The sequence below is a fragment of the Sander lucioperca genome, chromosome 6 (assembly GCF_008315115.2).
Source record: "Sander lucioperca isolate FBNREF2018 chromosome 6, SLUC_FBN_1.2, whole genome shotgun sequence".
Classification (NCBI taxonomy): domain Eukaryota; kingdom Metazoa; phylum Chordata; class Actinopteri; order Perciformes; family Percidae; genus Sander; species Sander lucioperca.
In genome coordinates, this window is record NC_050178.1 from 36059454 (window position 1) to 36081266 (window position 21813).

Below are 21813 nucleotides of genomic sequence, written 5' to 3' on the forward strand. Positions count from 1 at the left end.
TTTAATAAATGTACATGAAGCAACTAATATCAACATGGACAAAATCATGAAATCAAAAAAAAGTTTCAGGCTCAGGATTTCTTTTCACTTTAAGCCCTGAATCTCTGAGATAGCTACTGAACAAAAACGTCAGCTAATGTTTTTTGACACTATGATGGAACTAAACCTGACACTTTATAAGTCTCAGTAATAACGACCAATTGGACACAATGTTCTAACATTCAGCAATTGTAGTGGCGGTAGTCTGGCACAACCACCTCCGATTGACCAAAGCTACATTTCTGTTAACCCTTTCCTTGACTGGGTTTCAGGTGCATAGCATCGGCGACAGCCACACAGAATATTAAACCTGTTTCAAGCCCTTTGAACTTGTAATTGTTTGTCCTCTGTCACTAACTATCTGTCACTTTTTTTGTAAATAAAAAAAATAAATTGTTTTTATTATTATAATTTTTAGGGGGGCTGAGATGAAATTTAGGGGGCTTGAGCCCCCCTAAAAAGGGTCTAAAATCGCCAATGCTGAGAAGGCAGTGAACCTAGTGCTAAATGTTGCTGCTTTGCAAATGGACCTTACATTTGGGTCTACCCTTCTTACCTCAGGCTCTAATGTTGGAAATGTGTATATGCCAATCTTCAATTTACAACACAACTCATTTACAACCGTTCTTTACAAAAATACTTTGACTTACCTTCATCTAGACTCAGAGTAGAACACAGGAAAGCAAACTGAATTAATAATATCATACACAAGCTGTCCAACATAAATGATAATTAACACTAGCCATTTCTGTCTTGTATCTTTAGAGAATTCTGTAACATGCAAGTGGTCAGAGTGTATTCTCAAGTCCAGTTTCTTTCCAGTCCTGCTGTTCCAGGGAGGAGGAGGGAAATAGGGGGCCGTATTTCTCTCACAATATTTATGCACACAGTTTGCTCCTAAAAAAAACAGATAAGGGTTATCTGAGGAGCCGTTCCTCACCCTCTGCCACTACAGGTTAGTGGGTCAAACAATGGTGTGCCTATTGGCTGACTCCACAGCATATATAACTTAACACTTTAATGCTTCTTCTACTTCTGTTAGAAGATGCAGTAGATCATTTAACAAATTGCATGATTCCATCACCATCATTTGTGTTGGAATGGAATAACTTGGCTGGGTTTGTCAGAGTAATCTGTAAGGAAATATAAAAGGTAAGTGGATCATACACACACTCATGCAGTTCAGGTTGTAAGAGTAGCATAGCATATTGTGTTAGGTTTTAGATGTAGCCATACTATGGGATGAATAATGTGTCACTAATGTTTGTTACACTAAACCTGTTTCAGCCTGACCACCATGCATTTTGGAGTTAATCTCAAAAGGTTTCAAGGTTTTAATCAATGTTTACAGGAAAATTACCCAAACTACATATACAGGGATTTCACATGACAACAGTGATGCATTACATTGTGAACGTCTCCAGTAATTAATTGTTGTTTTTTCAAAACTTTGGGATTTATTCAAAGTATAAATATACTGTTTGGACAAGCTGTTTAATATTAAGTTATTTATTAACTTCACCATACAGAATACAGTACATAGAGTAGATGATTGACTGATAAGAAATGAGGGTTGCCTCTTTTAGCACTCTACACTGTGCCTCCAACCACTTTTGGTTCATGTCCAGCCACAGTAAATTAAGTTAGCCAGCTAGTTCTCATGTGATAATGGTGTTTTTTCATTATGTGCCTGCAGTTACTTTGGTTGTGGAATCTGCAAGAATAGCCTGATTTTGGACGGCGAAAGTCTTGAGATTGCCTTGTAAGTTTTCTTTCTCTAATTGATTTCTTACAGAGTGAATTTTCCTTTGTTGTAAGAAGTACATTTAACACTTATGCTCATTTAATTTTTCCACTCCTTCACAATAACTGGTGCGTACTGGTTCTTTGTAGGTGACACAGTGGAAGAGTCAATGTTTAACACTGCTGCTGACATCAGTTTTAAGGACCATGCACTACAGCTGAAAAAAATCAAGAACTTGAGCAATGTTGACAGAATCAGTAGTAGATTGCTTTTTATTTCCTACTTAGTTAGGACACATGGCACAAGGGCAGTAATACTTAACATACAGAGTGGACCGTGTTGTATGATATGACAGTAGACTATGCATAGATAATATATTATTTAATATCTGTAGCAGTGCACAATGAGATGCATACATTAGCTGTAATAATGTAGTCTGGAGTGGACTCTTCTGTAGACATGAGTAGTGCAAGATTTTAGAAAATGTGCTGTATAAAAATATGACAAACGTGATTGTATATTGCTTAAAGTTGTTCAAAATGAATAGGTGAAATTGAAATGTAAATATCAGAAGAAAAAACAGATTTTAGTCATCTCAACTATACTTTCAATGGTTTGACACTCACACACAGCCCATGGATTCCTTTCCCACTGTAACGTCTATCTACACCCTGGGGAACCTAATATGTCAGTTACCTAGACTCCAGGGCTGAGAAAAGATCTCCCAAAGGGGGTGTTCAACTTACAAGCCTGAGTTTCATTACTTGGCCATATATTTCTTTCCATGGCAGCTCCTGACCCAAACCTTGTACACTTTGAGTTGCTCATTCCTCCAGCCCTGTGCTGTAGCTATCAAACCATTAAACTGTCATGTGGTTTGCTTCTGTTTGCAAAGGTGCTCTTTCATGCAGTTTCCACATAGCATAAATGTGGCTCACATGTTTGTAATATAGACAACTGCCAGCCAGTAGTTTCAACAATATTATTAATGTGAAGCCAAGGGAGAATAAAGCAGCCATTGATCAGTGAAAAAGCTGCATGAGGAGAGGAAATTTTTTGGGGATTGAAGACCAAGCTCTTGTGCTCTTGTATGTACCTCACATTGTAGTGTGTGTGCAAAAGTTCCACCAGTAGCAGAAAGTTTTTCTTCTTCTTCGTCTAGAATACCGTTGTCGCTCCATTTATCAGGAAATTAACATAAATGCTGCAAGGAAGGCTGCAGTACAATGGAGCATGGGTACGCTGGAAGTGCACTGTCCATTGTTCTTATAATTCTTATGGTAGGAGAAACAGACATTTTCTTCCAGTACAGTATCTGTACGTTCGGATTTTAAACTTTGACTGAGTGCCATGATGTATCTATACACTACCCAAGGTAAGTACCAGAAGAGGGGCTCAGTGTCACTAAACATGTCATATAACATTTTTTGGCATTTTAGTTTTTGGAAATATAATTTAATACACTTTTGATTATCAGGCAAGACCCCATTAAAAGCAAATGTTAATGTTTGTTTTGGTTCTCAGAGTTTTGGGTTGGTGGTGGCGCAGTGGATATGACACATGCCTTTGATGTGGGAGATCAGGGTTTGATTCCCACTGTGATACATCAACCAATGTGTCCCTTAACTCCTAGTTACTCCAGAGGTGTGTGACCTCTGATATATAGCAATTGTAAGTCACTTTGGATAAAAGCGTCAGCTAAATGACATGTAATGTGATTAACTCAACAGCAGTGTCCATACAGAGCTGCAGTTGTAATGATTGTAGGGAGTAGTGTAGTATATTTCTATAATCTTTCAAAGTTAAATGACCCTGGATGTTTTGAGAAAGAGTTTCGGAAAGAAGGGTCTTCTCCCCAGCCTATGGAGACACATGGCATAAGAATAATGATTTCAACTTTCTGCATGTTGGCCACATCTGACCTGTGACTGACACTTAGATGGGCCGCATTTACTCTGCTCTGTTTGTAAGGGGTTTAATTCTTTCCATTTCCCAGTCAAACAGGTGCCACGTCATTATTTTTTACTCTGTGATGTTGTGCAGTAAACAGGAAAAAATAGATGGCACTCTGTGTTACTGGTCGGCCATGAAAGACATCAGTCAATAAATAGTTGGTGTAAAGTTCACTCAAGTGAGCGCTGTATCTGATGTGATTAAATGCATGAAGTTGAACCTAATCCAGACTGCTGGGTTAGGTGAATTAAAATAAAGTACATCATCTCTATGAATAGTACATCATACTTAATTGCTTGTCTTGGTAGTTTGTTGTGAACATTTTCTTTCAGTGTCTGTTATTCAGAGAAAAGAAATACTCAGTTAATAAATGCTTCATAACTAATATGAATGTGATGTTGAACCTTTTATTTGGTTAACTATTTGGTAGTTAACTCATGGAGATGATGATGTATTGATATAGTTCTGAATGAAAGTGGTCCCTTAATCCTAATGGCTTTTGTGATCTTCTGACATTGGTGAATGACCATCATCAGGTCAGATTTTTAATTCGTCCAATACTTTGGTTTATGACTAAATACCTGCACAACTAATGAGATTCCCATGGGTCTCAGCTGTACTTTGTGTTTAGTGCTAATTTGCAAAGAATGACCAATCAGTGGGGGCAACCAATTCTTTTCATATCTGTCTGAATTTCAGTCAGTCGGTTGTCGTTTGAGGAGCAGTTTGAGGCGTCTGATTACTTGACTGAACGATCAACAATCGGGCTCTCGGACGATTGATTGGATTTCTGGCATGTCCAAACTTTTGGTTGGGTGTCTTGCAGTTTGAGCAGTTCTATGGCCTGATCTCCCACATGGCTGTTATAAAAAGATCAGTTATAAACTATAGTGATATTATTTGATATTATTGATATATTTGATATTATTGGAGTAGTATTTTACATGTTGTGAGACTGCTGTGATTTGAAACTAAACAGACAGACCATATTGTCTGTATCTTCCAGCCTGCGGTAGACAGTAGTAGAATAACACAAAGTAATGCTGTCTTTCTCTTCTTTTGTCGACACTGTTGAGGATGAAATTGTCTAGTTTGATTAAACTGTCAGGGGACAAAATTGACGGGAGTTTCATGCTTACGTTCATTTCTGGCAGCTCAATTGATCTGTTACCCGTACAGTGTAAAAGTCACAGGTTCTGGCTGATGAAAACATGCAGTGTAAATTGAAACAACGTTCCCGATTCATAAAAATGCATTGTGTCTGCCGAGCTTTAGTCTTATTTTAGGAGAAACTTAACACCAGGCTGAAAAGCAGTGTTTAACTGTCCTATGTGTTTGAAGATTTGTCATTGAACACCTCCTGGGTATGATTTGGAAATGTGCTTTGTTGCACCTGTAACCACACCCAACAGTGATGTCATGGGATCACATGTTCACATCAGTGCAAGAGGATAAGAAGTTTAACCACTGGAGGTCAGCAAAAACAAAACATTAAGGGGATGTTAAGTCACTCTTTAATAGCTCAGCTGCTGAGCTGACTCTCATTTGATTACCTCCAAACTTAAACACAGAGAATCACAGGCATCACCAAAATAAATACATTTAAATCTGAAATGTTCATTTCCCACATGAATGTGGACCACTTTACTGAATAAGTACCTTTTATCGTTCATCACTGTCCTATTTGTTTTATATCAAACCACCCCTGTGCTCTGTAAGTAAGAGTAAGTACATTTTTGCAAATCTCAGTAGAGCTGTGGTCTCAAATAACACAAAAATGCAGTTAATGTTTCTCTTCTCTGGAGTGTAGCTGACCCAAATATGACTGCAAAAAGTGAGACAAAGGGAGGGGCTTATCAAAGTTAAACATTTGTCAGTCTCATTATGACTGTCATGTCTTGGTACTATTGGGTCACTAGTCTTCCTGGAAGCATTGGATACACAGTATTTGCGTGGGTAAGTTTACCCGTAGGGATACTTCTCAGTCTGTTGAAAAATGTCATGGTCTGTTCGTATTGTACCTATGTACTTATTGTACCAAACAATTTTCTTAGATGTTATTCACAGAACTTTATGGATTTGGAAGTATTAGCCTCTGTAGTATATGGAAGTATTATCAGTCACTGACTTTCAGTTGAATTATACTGTATCATATGTTATCATTTTACAAGTTTTAGCTGTCCAAATGAATGATTAAGCACATACATTTGCCATATCATGATCCATAACAATATCAGGAAATATCCTTGGTCAAATCCACATAATGGTTTCAACCACATAACTCACAAACAGTTAAAGAGTTATGGCTGTAGCCAACTCCCGTCTTTCAGTCTGGCAGAAGTGAGAAGGAAACACAGTAGGCTACCTGTTGCCGGTCTCATCATTTACCTGTTCTTTACAGGTTATTCACTGGTAAAAACACACAGATGTGGTTGGAATGGTACAGCTAAAGGCGTGCAAGTTAACTGACTAACAGAACTAACAGTCTATTTTGAGGCTCCTTTGTGATATTATTTGGTAAGACCCCTGTCATGTTAAACACTTATGTTGTGTGATTATGCTACTTGGTCATGAAATGAAATTGAGAACACAGTTGGAGTACAGTTGTATGTGTATAATAAAGTCTGGCAGAAACGAGAAAAGGAAACACAATACCTGTTGCCGGTCTCATCATTTTCCTGTTCTTTCCAGAACAATATTTTACATGTCTCACGCCCGGGGCTGTTACAGTATACTAAAGACAATACCCACATTTCCTGATAACCAACCAAACCTGATTTTCTCTGCATTTAAGTCAAATCAAGTTAAACTTAGCACATTTAAAAAAAGTTGTCCAACATGCTGAACAGGTACACATATCAAAACAAACACTAAAGCAAACATTCATTATAGCAGGAGAAAACAATAGACATAATAATAGTAAAAGAATTGCAGCACAACAGAAGATGAAGTCAGGGTATCAAGCTAAATCGGATGCCACTGAGAATGTTAATACAAACAGCAAGACAGCTGACTCTTCTGATCCCATTGAATGAACTTCTTTTTTTCTGCTATAGACAGTAATTGCAAATACAGTCACACTTTATATCCACTATAGCTTAAATTGGCTTTCATGCACAACCACATTCTCTGGCTAATGGTGAATTTTGTCTCATACCTCATTGAATGTTTACAGTATTTTATTTTAATTTGTGTGATATATGTATGTACATTCAATTTGGGGCCTTTTAACTGCAACTTCTGGTTTGCTCAGTTATCACACAGGAAGTTCTTCATGTGGTAATTTGAATTCAGATTTTATTTTTCAAACTGTTCTTAAGGGTAAACTTTCATGCTCAATTATATTACATTTGGTGATAATGGAGCCTCGATAGTGAAGACAAATTGTTAACATGAACTGTGATTTTTTTTTTTAAGTTGTACTTAAACGGTTCAGGAATTTGGGTTACAAAAAAATCTCTGAAAGCTTAAATAGAAAAGATCCAGTTTGAAATGGCATTGGAATAAATGGCACAAATCAAAGCAGTGGTTTAATCAAATAGTTGTAGTGAGGGAAGGTCTTCTTATGAATTCACTCCACAGCTGTTGCTTTTAATCCTGCTCCTCGGGACACAGAGTCCTGCTGGTTTTCATTCTAGTCATCCAATCAGGGACTCATTTACATTCTGGAAGCTGACCGAATGTTATTAAATGTTATCAAGTGTGGGGTAGGAAAGGAAATCAGCAGCACTGCAGGTCACTGACTCCTTTCTGTTAAGTGTGTTTAGAAGGTGAAAGCCTAGCTGCTTCCCCCCACAAAGGATATAAAACGCTTGGAATACACCCCAGCATGCCTTGCACCAACTGTGTTTGGTAAAATAGTATGCCTAATTTAGAGACCTTCATATAATTTCTGCATTTTTACATGTCTGCTGTCCAGTATTTCTGAGTGTTATCATTCTTACAACCACTAGGTGGGAGACTTGAGCTTTATAAAAGCCCTTGTTCCAATTCTATAATGTGATGCAGTAGAAGTTCTGACTTGTTTTTTATTCAAAAACCGAACAAAAATCCAATGCTTCAAACTGTAGCCAAGGTTCAGCTAGTAAGATTTCTAAATGTTGCAAAGTGTTTTGCATGTTGGAAAACTGATTTGACTTCTGGGTAAATCCTAAACTTGTGACCAAGTTCTGATCCATAATCCTTTGTGTTCTTGTACCAGTGTCACTATGTGCACGTCAGCACATTGAGGCACTGTTATTTCCTTTTCAGCAGATGTTTCACTCATCAGTTTCTTAAATAAATTCCACTTCCCTCTCTTTGTTGTGAAACATGTCTTGTCTTCCCCTATTCTGTGTGAGCTAGATGTCTAATATTATATGACCTTCTCATTTAAGGTTGCTGAAACGTTAAGATGGGCAAACCACAGAATGACCACCCAGCAGATCACAAGATAAGCGACTCTAGGAAGAACTCTGAACAGGTTAGTGTCTTACTGAATATGCAATGGGCAAGCTCATATCTTTATGACTTTATAACTTGTGTTGTATCAAATTTGACTGGCTGGACAGATTGACAGTCCTGTCCTGGGTCATGGCTGTTTAACATGTTTTTGTTATTTGCTTGTTATGTCATACATTAACCAGTTATGGTGGTAGTAGGCATGGACAGGATGTATTTGTGAGCAAACTGCCCTTCAGTAAATACAGTATTTACATGAACTTTGTAATGTACATATTAACACATTTCTGTGACGTAATCCTGAATCCTGCTGTTACTTTGTGAGGCTTTGACCTGCTGCTGACACAGAGGCCCTCTCCACTGTTTGAATCTGTGCTTTAATCACATCGATATTAGATTTAAAGTGCCCATATTATGAACTTTTTCTGGGATTTGGGGTGCTATTTTGTGTCTCTGGTGCTTCCACACGCATACAAACTTGGAAAAAAAAACATCCATGCTGTTTTGAGTGAGATACGGTTTCTGAATGTGTCCTGCCTTCAGTCTCCGGGTGAGCTGTTCAAAATTGGCAGGGCTTTTTACGTCACTAGCCGAAACGAGGTGGCTAACCGTAGCATGCTAGCTCGTTCTGAATGGCAAAACACTGCTACAACACACACTAGTTCACCATAATCTACAAAAGAACTACTTACATGTCCCTATTCTGCAGGTATTCCACGCAAAGTTGGAAGTGTGCCCTCGTTTAGAAGAAGTCTCCCGGCTAATCCTGCCTTGTACTACTGAAGTTGTAGAAACAAACAGCTAGCTAAATGATGTGATCCTTACCTAGCTACTGCGCATGTGCGACTGCCAACAAAGATGTTACAGCAGTGAGATGTCTCACTCTGTAGCTAAAACAGAGACCTGAACACAGGGTGAAAAGAGGAGCGGCAGCAATGTGCAGTACAACACAAATATGGTGTTTTCTGAAAATTAAACCACATAAACCTATTCTGGTACAACCTCAAAATACAATTATGAACCTGAAAATGAGCATAATATGGCCACTTTAAGTAATAAGGAAAAAAAACTGTATTGATGATGTAATTAAGCGGTAACCTTTGACACACAACATTATGGAATGATGTTCAGTAATATAAAAATAAAGAAAAATGCTATGATTCAGTCCTAGTTATCTTAAAAAGTTACATTTAATATGTAGAATTATATGTTTGCGAAAATTCAAAGAAACATGTTTATTGTAGAGTAAAAGAAAATCGTCAATCGTCGTGCAACACAGATGTCTTTTACTCTACACCGTTTTGTCCTGCCCTGGTTGCACTGGATTGTTGTGGTCTGCAGAAGCGCAGAGAACTCTCTCTTTTTTTACTTAAACATGTTTATTGCTTTGTTCATTAGTGTCTATATATGTGTGTTAATGATGACTTTTTTATAAAAATATGAACTGCATGCAAACATTAGAGTTACAGCTTTGATTTAGCTGCCTGGGCAATGCCGGTTTTATTGACAGCCTCCTACTAATCAACAGTAAACCACTCCTCAAAGATAACACAGCCAGTTGGTTTCCAATCTTCCAAAGTACGATCCTGGACTGCAGGTTTGAGCTGTGCCAACTGAGCAAGGTCCAAGCTGAGATATTTCTAAACATCTATTCAGTTACTACCCCTGTCTTATTTGCCACACAATTGAGCCAACTCAGCAACACCACTACTGTTGGTGTAACTGTAAGTGGTACCTAATGATTTCAAGATATCATTGATATCTTATCCTTTGGCAGATGACATCGAGCTGTATGTTTCTTTTAACCTGGAAGAAACTGACAAAGTGTTGGAATTGCTTAAATGTTTGTCTTCCATCGAGGACTGGCTGGCGAACAACCCCATACAGCTTAATGAAGATAAGTCCTTATTGTTGCTCCGGGTACTACAGCTCCCAAGGTTGTTCAGCTTTTGAGTTCCCTTTCTTCAGCTGTACAGTCCAAACTCAGAAATCTTGGTGTTATATTTGATCATAACATGTATTTTGATCAACATATAAAATCACTGACCCGCACATGTTTCTTTCAATTAAGAAACATTGCCAAACTTAGAGCCGTTGTTTCACATTCTGAGCTTGAGATGATCATTCATGGTTTTATATCATCCCGGCTTGATTACTGCAACTGATTACTGATTACTGTTTTCACCTGCCTCAACAAGTCCGTCTACCACTGGTCCAGAACGCTGCTGCAAGGCTGTTGACCAGGTCCAGCAGAATGTCGCACAGCACTTCTATTTCATCCTTGTTACATTGGCTTCCGATCAAGTTCAGGATCCAATTTAAAGTTCTTGTTCTGACTTATAAAGCTTTGCATGGTCAGGCCCCTGTTTATATCTCTGATCTGCTACATGCATACATTACTAACAGGTCACTCAGGTCTTCTAACCAGGGATTACTGATGGTCCCACGCACTCGCTTAAAAACTAAAGGTGACCGTTCCTTTGAAGTGGTGGCTCTGTGAAACGCCCTTCCTATTGTCTTACATTCTGCAATCTCTGTTGATGCTTTTAAAAAGCAGCTGAAGACGCACTTGTTTTAACTCACTTTTGTCTCATGTTTGTAACTTTGGGATTTAGGTTTTTAATCTTTTAAATGATTTTCAATGGTCTTTCATTTATTTTTCCTTGCTTATTTTATGTTGGATCCTACTATATTTTAACAAATGATTATCACGTGAAGCACTTTGTGACTTGTCTGTAAAAGGTGCTATATCAAATAAACTTATTATTATTAAACTTTTTTATTAAGTGGTGAGGCTGTCTGAGTAGCAAGATCTCCATTATGATTTTTTAATGAACTGCTTGAGAGCCTTTATACTTTTAGTCTTGCAATGATTTCCTTTTGTACCTGCACTACCTATTCCCAGCATCATTTTAATCTAATATTACTGTAAGGCAAGGCAAGGCAGCTTTATTTGTATAGCACATTTCAGCAACAGGGCAATTCAAAGTGCTTTACATGAAAACAGATTATTAAATTTAAAACAGATAAAATACGAGAATAAAAGTTACAGTGCAGTATAAGAAATGAAACATTGAAGAGCAATTAAAAAAATTAAATATATAAAAGCAGATAAAATCGGAATTTCTCTTTATATGCTTATATAGATTGTCATACAATGTCAACAATGCAACTTCAGTATAAGAAATGAACAGTTATTTAATGAAAGGCAACATCAAAAAGAAAAGTCTTTCTTAATTTGAAAGAACTGAGAGTTGCGGCAGACCTGCAGTTTTCTGGGAGTTTGTTCCAGATATGTGGAGCATAAAAACTGAACGCTGCTTCCCCCTTTTTAGTTCTGACTCTGGGGACAACAAGCAGACCTGTCCCAGACGACCTGAGAGGTCTGGGTGGTTCATAGTGTACTAGCAGATCAGAAATGTATTTTGGCCCTAAACCGTTTAGTGATTTATAAACCAGCAAAAGTTTTTTGAAATCAATTCTTTGAGGCACTGGAAGCCAGTGACTTCAGTACTGGAGTGATGTGATCCACTTTCTTGGTCTTAGTGAGGACTCGAGCAGCAGCGTTCTGAATCAGCTGCAGCTGTCTGATTGATTTTTTAGGGAGACCTGTAAAGACTCCGTTACAGTAGTCTAGTCTACTGAAGATAAAAGAATGGACAAGTTTTTCCAAATCCTGCTGAGACATAAGTCCTTTAACCCTTGATATATTTTTAAGGTGGTAATAGGCTGACTTTGTAATTGTCTTAATGTGGCTGTTAAAATTCAGGTCTGAGTCCATGACTACACCAAGATTTCTGCCTTTGTCTGTTGTTTTTTAACATTATCGTTTGAAGCTGAATGCTGACTTTTAATCGTTCCTCTTTTGCTCCAAAAACAACCACCTCAGTTTTTTCTTCATTTAATTTAAGAAAGTTCTGGCACATCCAGTCGTTAATTTGTTCAATGCACTTAGTCAGTTGTTAAGCGATGAGGTTATATACATTTGTGTGTCATCCGCATAACTATGGTAACTTAGTTATGCAGTCCTATGTCTTGGCAATGCCATTCACTTTTCTAGATGATTGGTTATGTGTCTCCTTAGTAGCATATCATTTTTGATGACAGCTACAGCATACTGTTCATTTAAAGTCTAGTTCTTATTCCAGTAAAAGCCCTTGTATGACAGCTGCATTTATCATTTTCCATTAAGTGGTCTTTCTTTGCTCACCCTATGTCAGTGCATGCATGTTGTCAATTATGCGCTCAGTGGCAAAGTGAAGGGAATAACCCAGTTTCCTGGCCTAGATACCTGGGCCTATGCTGAATTTGTTCGGTTTTGGTCCAATCTTGACGTTGAGCAACAACAACAATGTGCCTGCCACTGACAAGTCCTCTAACGTGTTTGTGTTTGCAGCTTAGTATGAACCACTTGTTTGTTATGTATGTGTGCTCTCTCTTTAGCAGCCAATCACAGCCTGTCTGTTGAGCGCAGCCTTCTTTGGTGCCCTGGGGTCGTCTTTCATTTACGGCTACAACCTCTCCGTGGTCAACGCTCCTGCTTTGGTGAGTCAAACTGTTTTGCGAGAAACTGTTTTGCGAGAAATCCTTGGGGCTTCTCCACGAGCCGACCTGGCTCGTGGAGAAGCCCCAAGGATTTCTCGCTGTTTGTTTTAGATGGTGCTTCAGAACCAAAAAATACACATGTTCACAAGTTTAAAAAGACTATCGGTATACTAAACCCCATTACATATTCATTGCTGTAGAGTTGTCTATTATTTGTCATTTAATAACTAGACACTGTGTTTTGTACGGAAGCCCTGAAAGGCAAGGTGAAATGTTGGCCAAAACCTAAGTATATCTCCTACATAATTGACTTCCATTTGTGTCGTTTACACCACTTCTGCTTTGTGATGTATTTTTGAAATATAGCATGGATTACAGACCGTTAAATGAGCAAAGTTACGCTAAAGTGTATCCAGCATTACCTCTAGCACCACGGACAGCCAACATCACCTATCGGTGCAGCTCACTTAGGGAATTAGAGATGTATTTCTTATAGTCATTTCTCATTAATTCAGTGGCTCCTGTCAAAATCCCAGATACTCTCCTTCTGCCAATGCAGCTAATTCACCAGTTCATATGTTGAGCTTAAACTTAATTTTCTACAGCTTCTGCTCACAAGAACAATAGCTGATCACTCCTCTTTCTTCCATTCCAAATCAGTTGGAAGGTGATGAAATACTGTTGGCTTTATGTAGTTAATGTTATTGTTTTTTGAGAAATCTGATTTTCTGATCTTATTTACCCAGCCAGATTTTTTTGCTTTACCCATTTTTCAATTAGCTTTTTCACATGTGCCTTACAAAGACTTCATACAGGGGTAGGGATCATAGAAAGATCATTTCTAGAAGCAAAACATCCTCATATTCAAAATATTTTAATATAAAGTGGGACTTAAAATGACACTTGACACACCAGGACTAGTCTGGATCAACGTAAGTACATTTCCAGGATAATTGCCTGATGACCGACGCGATGTCCCTCACCTTCCGGTCTCTGTGTGTTGCCATTCTCGAAATCCCTTTGCCTCGAGAAACAACATCAAACTTCGAGCTAGGTAGCTACAAGCTGAAAATGGCAAGTTTTGAAGAAAATTTGTCCCACGAAAACAAGTTCCTTCCCGAGAACATTTTGCAAAGCCACCGTCACTGCATCTGGAGTTTAGCGCTGCCCAAGAGGATTGTAATTGGTTTAATATATGCATTTGCTGTATCATTAAGTGAAAAACACATGTTAAAAGCATGATTATTCAGGCTTTTGTCTTATAATAACCAAATGAATTTACAGCACAGAAAACAAAGTGAAGAGGTGTATTGTATTTCAGTGTTGTTCAGCAGAGGGCAGCTCATGTCAGCGATGATAATGTATGCCCATGGCCCGGCCCCTAAGTTTGATTGGACAGTTGATTATTTTTCACTTTGGCATGATAGTTAGGTTTCCATTTCAAAAAAGAAAAAGCTGTATTGCACCACTGCTTTGCATATAGTATTGCCAGTCCTGTTGCTCTCTGCAGGTTAACACTGAAACTACATCAACACGCATCCTGGACTATTATCCCTGAATTGCACATATTGTATATACTGTCAACTGTACTGTTGTACATCCCCTGATTAATATGTTTGCACTCCCTGCACAAAAGGTACATCCTTCCTTTCCTTTCTAAAACAGTTATATTGAACAAATTTGTTATTGTGTCTTTTACTTATTTTTATTGCAATATTTCTATTCTATATTTATGTTCTTAATTGTTGCAGTACTTTGCTTTATTGTTTGTGTATTCCTTTTTCTTATGTTTGTTGTATGCACCAAACACACCAAGGCAAATTCCATGCAAGTGAAAACTTACTTTGGCAATAGATTTCATTCTGATTCCGAAATGCAATGCACCTCTCACTTAGTTTTCTGTGTTGTAAAAAAAATCATGTCACAGCAAAAAACAATTAGTTCCATTATTAAAGTCAAAAAACTAAATTGCAACAACAAATACAAATACTTTTCATTTAATTGTGACATAGCAAATGCACAGGGATTGCTTTAACAAAGGGAATTAGAGGGACAGTTGGGTGAACTCATTACTGACTGAGCTTGGTGTATGTTTGCAGGGAGTAACAAAGTCAGATCCTAACTACATTAACTACATTAAAACCCTGGTAGAAACCAGTGTGGGCCCTTCTTTTAATCTCAATAAAAGTAAGGATAATAGTGTTTTTCAGATGTCACGTCAAAAGTAAGTTCAGTCTGATGCTAAACGTGGTAGGCACTCACCGCTGTTCTGCCTGACGCTTGCAAGGACAGCCATAGCAGGCAATGGAAATGACTGCAGTACCACTGTCCATCGGACTTTTACCACTAGGTTTATACTGTTTAAATGTTGTCTGCTATTAAACCTGTTAGCCAGGGCAGCCTGGTCTCACAGAATTCCGTGAAATATTCAAGAACTGTTAACACCGCATTACGTGGTGGTGGCACGGAATGTGTGAAAATTCCAAACAACACACGACTTTCACCCAAGAGACCGGGGATCATGTCCCGTGTGTCACGTTTCCTAAACCCAACCGTCGCTTTCTTCTTTTACTAAACCCAACCGTCCCATTGTTGTCCCGCGTCCCGTTATTGTTTTCCTAAACCCAACCGTCCCGTTCTTCTTTTCCTAAACCCAACCGTCCCGTTGTTGTCCCGCGTGTCATGGAAACGTAAGCCCACCCACAATCTTTTCCTTAACTTAAGGGGCCGTGTTCATTTCACGGAATTCTTCCGTGGGCCAATCACGGAATTTTGGGGGATTACGTTAAACTGCCACAGATTTTGAGTTAAGGGGCCGTGTTCATTTCATGGAATTCTGTGAGATCAGGTTGTTCCGGGGACAACTGGTTGCTGTATATCAGCTCGATGGTGTTTTAAGCCCCCAGCGTCTCCTTCCAGGCAGCACTGCGGCCGTTGACTTCAAGGCACCTAACCCTAACCATAACCATTGCCTAATCCTAATGCTGCCTGGAAGGCACTAGAATGTTGGGGGCTTAAAACACAGATATACAGTATACCACCCCTACATTAAGACATGTAAACAGACATATTAAATAAGTATGTCCATTTCTGTACACTTGTAAATGAGTTCCTCAGATAATTTAGTACTCATTTTGTAAAAGTCATTTTTTAAAATATTTTTAACTAGGCAAATGATGTAGATTGGTTGGGATCATGAAGCCACATTGCACAAGTCAATGTGCATTTGCCTCATGCTCACAGTTTATACACTTAGGTATGAAACACTTACACATTCTGCATTGCGTGATCCAGCCTTATGTTTTAAGTTGTCATAGTGGAACTACCTTTTGGTTACATTTGAATTGTGGGTTTTTGCCTTTTAAAGGTTATTAAAAAATGGCAACCGTGTAATTAAATTAACTATGAATTTAAATAGGTGTCTTTGTATTGCAGTTCATTAAAGCTTTCTACAATACCACATGGATTGAGAGATATGGGGAGCCTCTTGCAGCAGAGACAGCCACCCTCCTCTGGTCCGTCACGGTGTCCATATTTGCTATCGGTGGCCTTCTTGGAGCGCTCGCCGTCTCTATAATCCTCAAAGTACTGGGAAGGTGAGTTGACTCCCTTACACATATATTGATGTGTAAAGTAATATATTGCTTCATATTTAAAGTACATTCCTAACTTCTAAACTGTTTGCATATTTGTCAGATTTCTGTGAATTTTGTCACAAGCAAACTGCAACATAAACAACATACACTTACTTTAAAAACTGCCAATCGGCCAAAACAACTAGAAAACCTCCCATGACTGTACTCTTGATTTCACACTGAGATCGCCTTTGTGTCAATCATGTCTTGTTTGTTACAGTTTGTTTCTTCTGGATTTTCTGTTTTTTCTTCAAGTACAGTCCTTTTTTCACGAGCTGATACTTGTGTGTCTATGTTGGATACATAGGTGGCGCTAGATGGGGCTTAAGCACCACCGAGAATCACAGCTGCCCCACCATGAAATTAGCACAAGTTTGACATTAAAACTCCTGTTGATTTTGGCCCCCAAGTTGCCCTAACAACTCTCTACTAAACTGTTACTTCCTGTCAGCCCGTAAAGTCTGGAAGCTTTCTACAGACACGCTGGAGTCAGTCATATACTCACATCAGCACACTCCGTCTCACTCTGACCAATGGTGGAACGTCATCACACAGTGACAGAGGGACAGAGTTTTGAGGTTGGAGGGCTGGTCCTACGATCCTACGGTCCAGCCAAAATGTGCAAAAACTGGAAAATGGTGGGAAAAAAAAATGTTTAGGTGGAAAATGGGCAGGTCTCTCTGCCTGAATGCACCATTAGTTTGAGTCTCGTAAGGCGAAGAAGATGAGAATATGCCAAGATTCAGACTGGCCTTATTCTGAAAGACCCGTGTTAATCAGCTGCATCTTTTGGTAGATCCAGAACTCAAATTAGGACACATACATAGTGTGGTGTGGGTGACATTGTCTGAGGAAGAGCCGTTGGCTCGAAATGTCACTAGCATTAAAATCCTTCTGACGGGAGCTACTTGGTGTGTGGATCTGTTTGTTCTTTCTATGAGGGTGACATTGCACCCACATCATGATTAATTTGGTATAATACTTATCCCAAGGGTGATAGTCAAATTCATATATGTAAACATTTGTTATTATTCTCTCACTTGTTAAGACACAAAACACCTTTCAGTCTTTATAAAGATAATTCTGAAGTGATCATTCTTTGGTTTTTCTCACGCATAAAGCCACATAAAGCTTGACCGGCCTTGAGCAGCCTGCTTTGGAGAATACACATTGATTTTTCTGCTTTGCTGGCTCTGAAGAATATTACACCTCCTTCTAACTCCTTTTTTATCCTCTTGAAGCCATGAATTGCCACTCTTATTTTCATTTATATGAAAGCTTTTTAACCTGCCAGTTTTGCTCCAAAACACTTTGTTGAATGCCCCTTCTTAAAACGTTTTTTAATAGAAACATGTTTATGAAGATTTATTATGTTTCTAGGTTTTTATCATTCCACTCTTGCTGTTTTACATTTTTTTTTATGTTTTATCCTCCAGGGTTTTTGAGTGTCCTTGTTGTTTTCATTTCTTTTTGCTTTTATCTGCAGTGCTATATCAATACATTTTATTATATGTTTCAGAAGTTAGTTTAGCTAGCTGTGAACAATTCTGCTATTTCAAAATTATATCAGAAATACCTAATTGCGCTCATTTTGACAAATTGCACTGAAGTGAATACATTATCTGAGATTAGAATTGATATAGCATTTGAGTGGGATAATTTTCACCTGTGCCAGTATGTGATGTTTCTTTCTTTTTTCAACCATATTCTTTTTTTGACTTTAGAAAGGGAACCTTGCTGCTGAATAACATCTTTGCTGTAATAGCTGCTCTGCTGCTGACTCTGGGTGAAAGGGCCAAATCTTTTGAGATGCTTATCATTGGCCGGCTCATAATCGGGGTAAACTCTGGTAGGTGTTTATTTTATACTCACCAGGCAGTGCACAAAAGACAGTGTGGAGGAAACTACTACATGGTAGAGAGAGAAAAGAAAATGTAATAATGTAAGTCAAATACAGACTTTGTCAGCATACTGAACTACTAATATCAAAAGTTGCACAGACAAGCTTACCTGTGAAAGAAACCTGTGTTTGCTTAACATTGTACAAATACTTTTGTTCCCAAGAATACCACATATTAATGTTCCCAAAACTTAGATATGAAGTTGGGTAACCATCTTTGGATCACAGCTACAGTAAACAGAGCCTCTTAAAAAATAAACACACATTTACCTGAGTTGCTGAACATTGCCTCAGAGAAACTTAAAACTTAAAAAAAAAAAAGCTTCATATAAGATCAAAAATGTAAGAAATAATAAAGTTGCAAATCATAAAGATGAATAAAGACTTTTGGTCTAAATCCACCCCAAGGAAAAAGAAACACCTATTGGAATTGGCAGATATCAAGGGGGTTAACTTGACAAACAAACATTGATTACTAGTCTAACTTTCCCTTCTGAGAGAATTTTTCCGATCATGGAGGAAGAGTTTAAAATCAGTGCTCATTCATCTCTGTGGGTTGTGTTACCTGCAGACACAAATTTCCAGGAGATTTTGAGAAATTGTAGTAACTACAAAATCTGCTCCTGGTAGAAATTGATCATGTGTAAGTGAGATACAATGATTTTGCAGAACAAGCGCTACCTACATCCTCAAGCAAGTCTAAGGTCTTAATGTTAAGAGGTTCAGGAACAATATCCAGCTCAGCACCGATGTGTGGTACCTAAAGAAATATACTTATTTCCTGCAAAGCACAATCACAATTTCTAAACCATGGAAATTGATTTGTGCAAAAAGCTGTCTAAGGATTAAATGTTCCACCAAAGCAGACCATTTCTAATGCACAGGCGAGGCCATGTGAGTACCCAGGACACTGCCACACAATTCAAGACAGTATTTCTCAAATGTTGCTGGATGTTGAATCATCAGTCAGTGTGGGTTTAAAGGGGAACTATGCAGTTTTTTTTTAGCTTAATTTACCTTAACTGAACAACTTCGGAGTCACTGGAATGGTTATATGACTTTTTTTTCGAGTTGAATGGTGGTCGTCTCGCTTCCCCCTAGCGCCTGTGAGCGGAAAAAACACCTTTGCAACTTTCGGCTTTCCTGACGCCGGCCTCAGCGTCAGGAAGTATCGCGTGATATCAGGTCTCGCGATGTAACGAATTGCTTCACGGCACTGCACACATACGCTCATTCAGGAACCGGCTAACAAGGTAGTGATGGAGTTTTTCACACTATCATCATGGCTGAGCCGGCAAAAAAGAAGCAAAAAGCTAGGAAAGCATTGTCGGAGGAACAGAGAAAGAGGAATCGGCAGACTGACTGAGCGAGGAGTCAGACACAAGTAAACATAGGAGCTGCCAAATATCTATTCTGAAGCTGTAGGGGGAGCTCTATAGAGAAACCTGCGAGCAAAAAGCGAAGAAATGTCCAAAACTGCATAGTGCCCCTTTAAGGTCATTGGTTTTGTCTGTGTTTGTGCATTTCTGTAGAAAAACAATCCAGATTCAGAAACAATCCAGACATACAATTTCAAGATAATAGAATCTTCTCCTGGTACCACAGCTCTACCCAGCTGCTCGCCTTGTTTTTCCTCTCACCATTCAGGGGAGTGGTATCACATAAATAAAAGTGATGCTCCCTCTATAATTTGGAGTGTTTAGGCTGATATAAAATGTAAAATGTATCTATAAAGCACTTTTCACAGTCATAAGTCACAAAGTGCTTTACATGGGCAAACACAAGAAACATAAAACAGAATGAGAACACAATACACAATCAGTATTACACAATAATATTGAAAGTGCAGACCAGGTGCAGACCGGTCAACCAAAAACGCCTGTCTAAACAGGTATGTCTTTATCTGATTTTTAAAAGAATCCTCACAAACAGCGGACCGTTGTTTAAGGATGAGGCAGAGCATTCCATAGTTCAGGTGCTATGGACTTAAAAGCTCGATCACCTCGGCTCTTAAGCCGGGTATGATGTATCACATCAAACATGAGTCTTTTGTCCTTTCCATAGCAAGATTTGAATATGTTTTTATTTACAGGCATAGCTCTCAGTGCCCTCCCAATGTACCTTGGAGAGATTACGCCAAGACATATCCGAGGTTCAATAGGCCAGTTCAACTCCATCCTGATCTGCTTGGGAGTGTTCATGGGACAAGTGCTGGGACTACCCGAGCTGCTGGGTCAGGTCAGTGTTGTTAGAGATTGTATACTATAGGAACACATGGAAGTAATATTTGTGATGTCACCTGCATATAAACTTAACTATATAGGTTTTTCAAAGGACATTTTGAAAGGCTGGGCTTTAGATTAAGCTTTTTGCAATCTTTCCTATCACTGGAATCTTACAAATGTCATTGGGAGCACTAGGAGGAGGCAGAGGAACCTGCTATATATATATATATATATATATATATATATATATATAGCAGGTATATATATATATATATATATAGCAGGTTATATATATATATATATATATATATATATATATATAGCAGGTTATATATATATATATATATATTTTTTTTTTTTTACAGATTATCCGCCTCGTAGGATATAGTGACAGTTTCAGTAAATATGACAAAAACTTATTTTTATAAAAGTTACAAACCCAACCTTTTAATTAATATCAAATCAATAATAGTGTAATCCTGTTTGGTAAAGCCTTTTCAATAAAAGTATATGCACAGGTTAACACATCAGATTTCAGAATCTTCATTAAATCACACTGGATGATAGGAATACTAATGTCAAAACACAAATTGCTAACTTTGAAATTCCTAAAGGCATGGGAACAACTGAACCTTGTGATAAAAAGTAAATATATTATCAGTTAATTAAAACTGGCCCAAGTATACAGTCAGTTTATTTGGGGCATTTGGAGCCGGTGCCATCCCTATTTGCTATAAAGCCATCCTGATATCCCCCGGTTTCACACCAATTCACATCTTAATTCTTGTAGTTATTGTGTCTGTCACGTCTGCCACGTGATCTAAACAACCTCAGCGACTCTCATGTGACATCACGGTGTGATTAGCTGTAATTGCCAAGGACCTTTCCGTCTGTCAGTAGATGAAGCCTCTTGGAGTGGCAGACTTCTTCAACTCTAGAGCTACAGTCCAGCAGCTCGCTTCATTACCACTTGACATCCAAGAGTGAGCTTGTACCTGAGAAAAAAGACAGAATCCTCTACTGGCACTTAATGATTTTACATCACTTTTTTTCTTGGCAAAGAATAATGTTTTTACCCTGCACAGTATTTGATTGGTTCTGTCCCTTGTTTCAATAAGATAGAAGAAGGAATTCTCACACCTTGTTTACCTTAGAGGAAATCTTGCATTGCCAGACATACAGTATCTCCACGGTGCTGTGTCAGCGCTGCAGTATGGTCTGGCTACACCACCTATCTATTCTGGCATAGGGGGGAAAAAAAACGCTCTGCTTTTTTGTATTTCTTCAAACCAATCACAACCGTCCTGGGTGGCGCTAAGCCTTAATAGTGGA

The 21813-nt window shown here is 38.4% G+C and overlaps 1 protein-coding gene across 11 annotated transcripts in view; it reads left to right on the forward strand.

Annotated features, from left to right (window-relative positions):
• The first annotated feature begins 1036 nt into the window (after window positions 1–1036).
• Window positions 1037–21813, forward strand: part of slc2a9l2 (solute carrier family 2 member 9, like 2) — a 99244-nt gene continuing 78467 nt past the window's right edge. For 2 of the 11 annotated variants that reach the window (XR_004897633.1, XM_036002269.1), the window contains exons 1-6: window positions 1651–1801; window positions 8113–8198; window positions 12620–12721; window positions 16157–16317; window positions 18081–18205; window positions 20349–20494. Coding sequence is in view for 10 of the 11 variants with exons in the window: in XM_036002269.1 (XP_035858162.1) it covers window positions 8130–8198; window positions 12620–12721; window positions 16157–16317; window positions 18081–18205; window positions 20349–20494 (603 nt within the window). In the remaining variant the exon portion in view is untranslated. Of the gene's footprint in view, window positions 1192–1650; window positions 1802–2760; window positions 3159–5603; window positions 5693–8112; window positions 8199–12619; window positions 12722–16156; window positions 16318–18080; window positions 18206–20348; window positions 20495–21813 lie in introns of those variants that run through there. The other 9 variants (XM_031277660.2, XM_036002270.1, XM_031277671.2 and 6 more) reach the window with 9 other exon arrangements.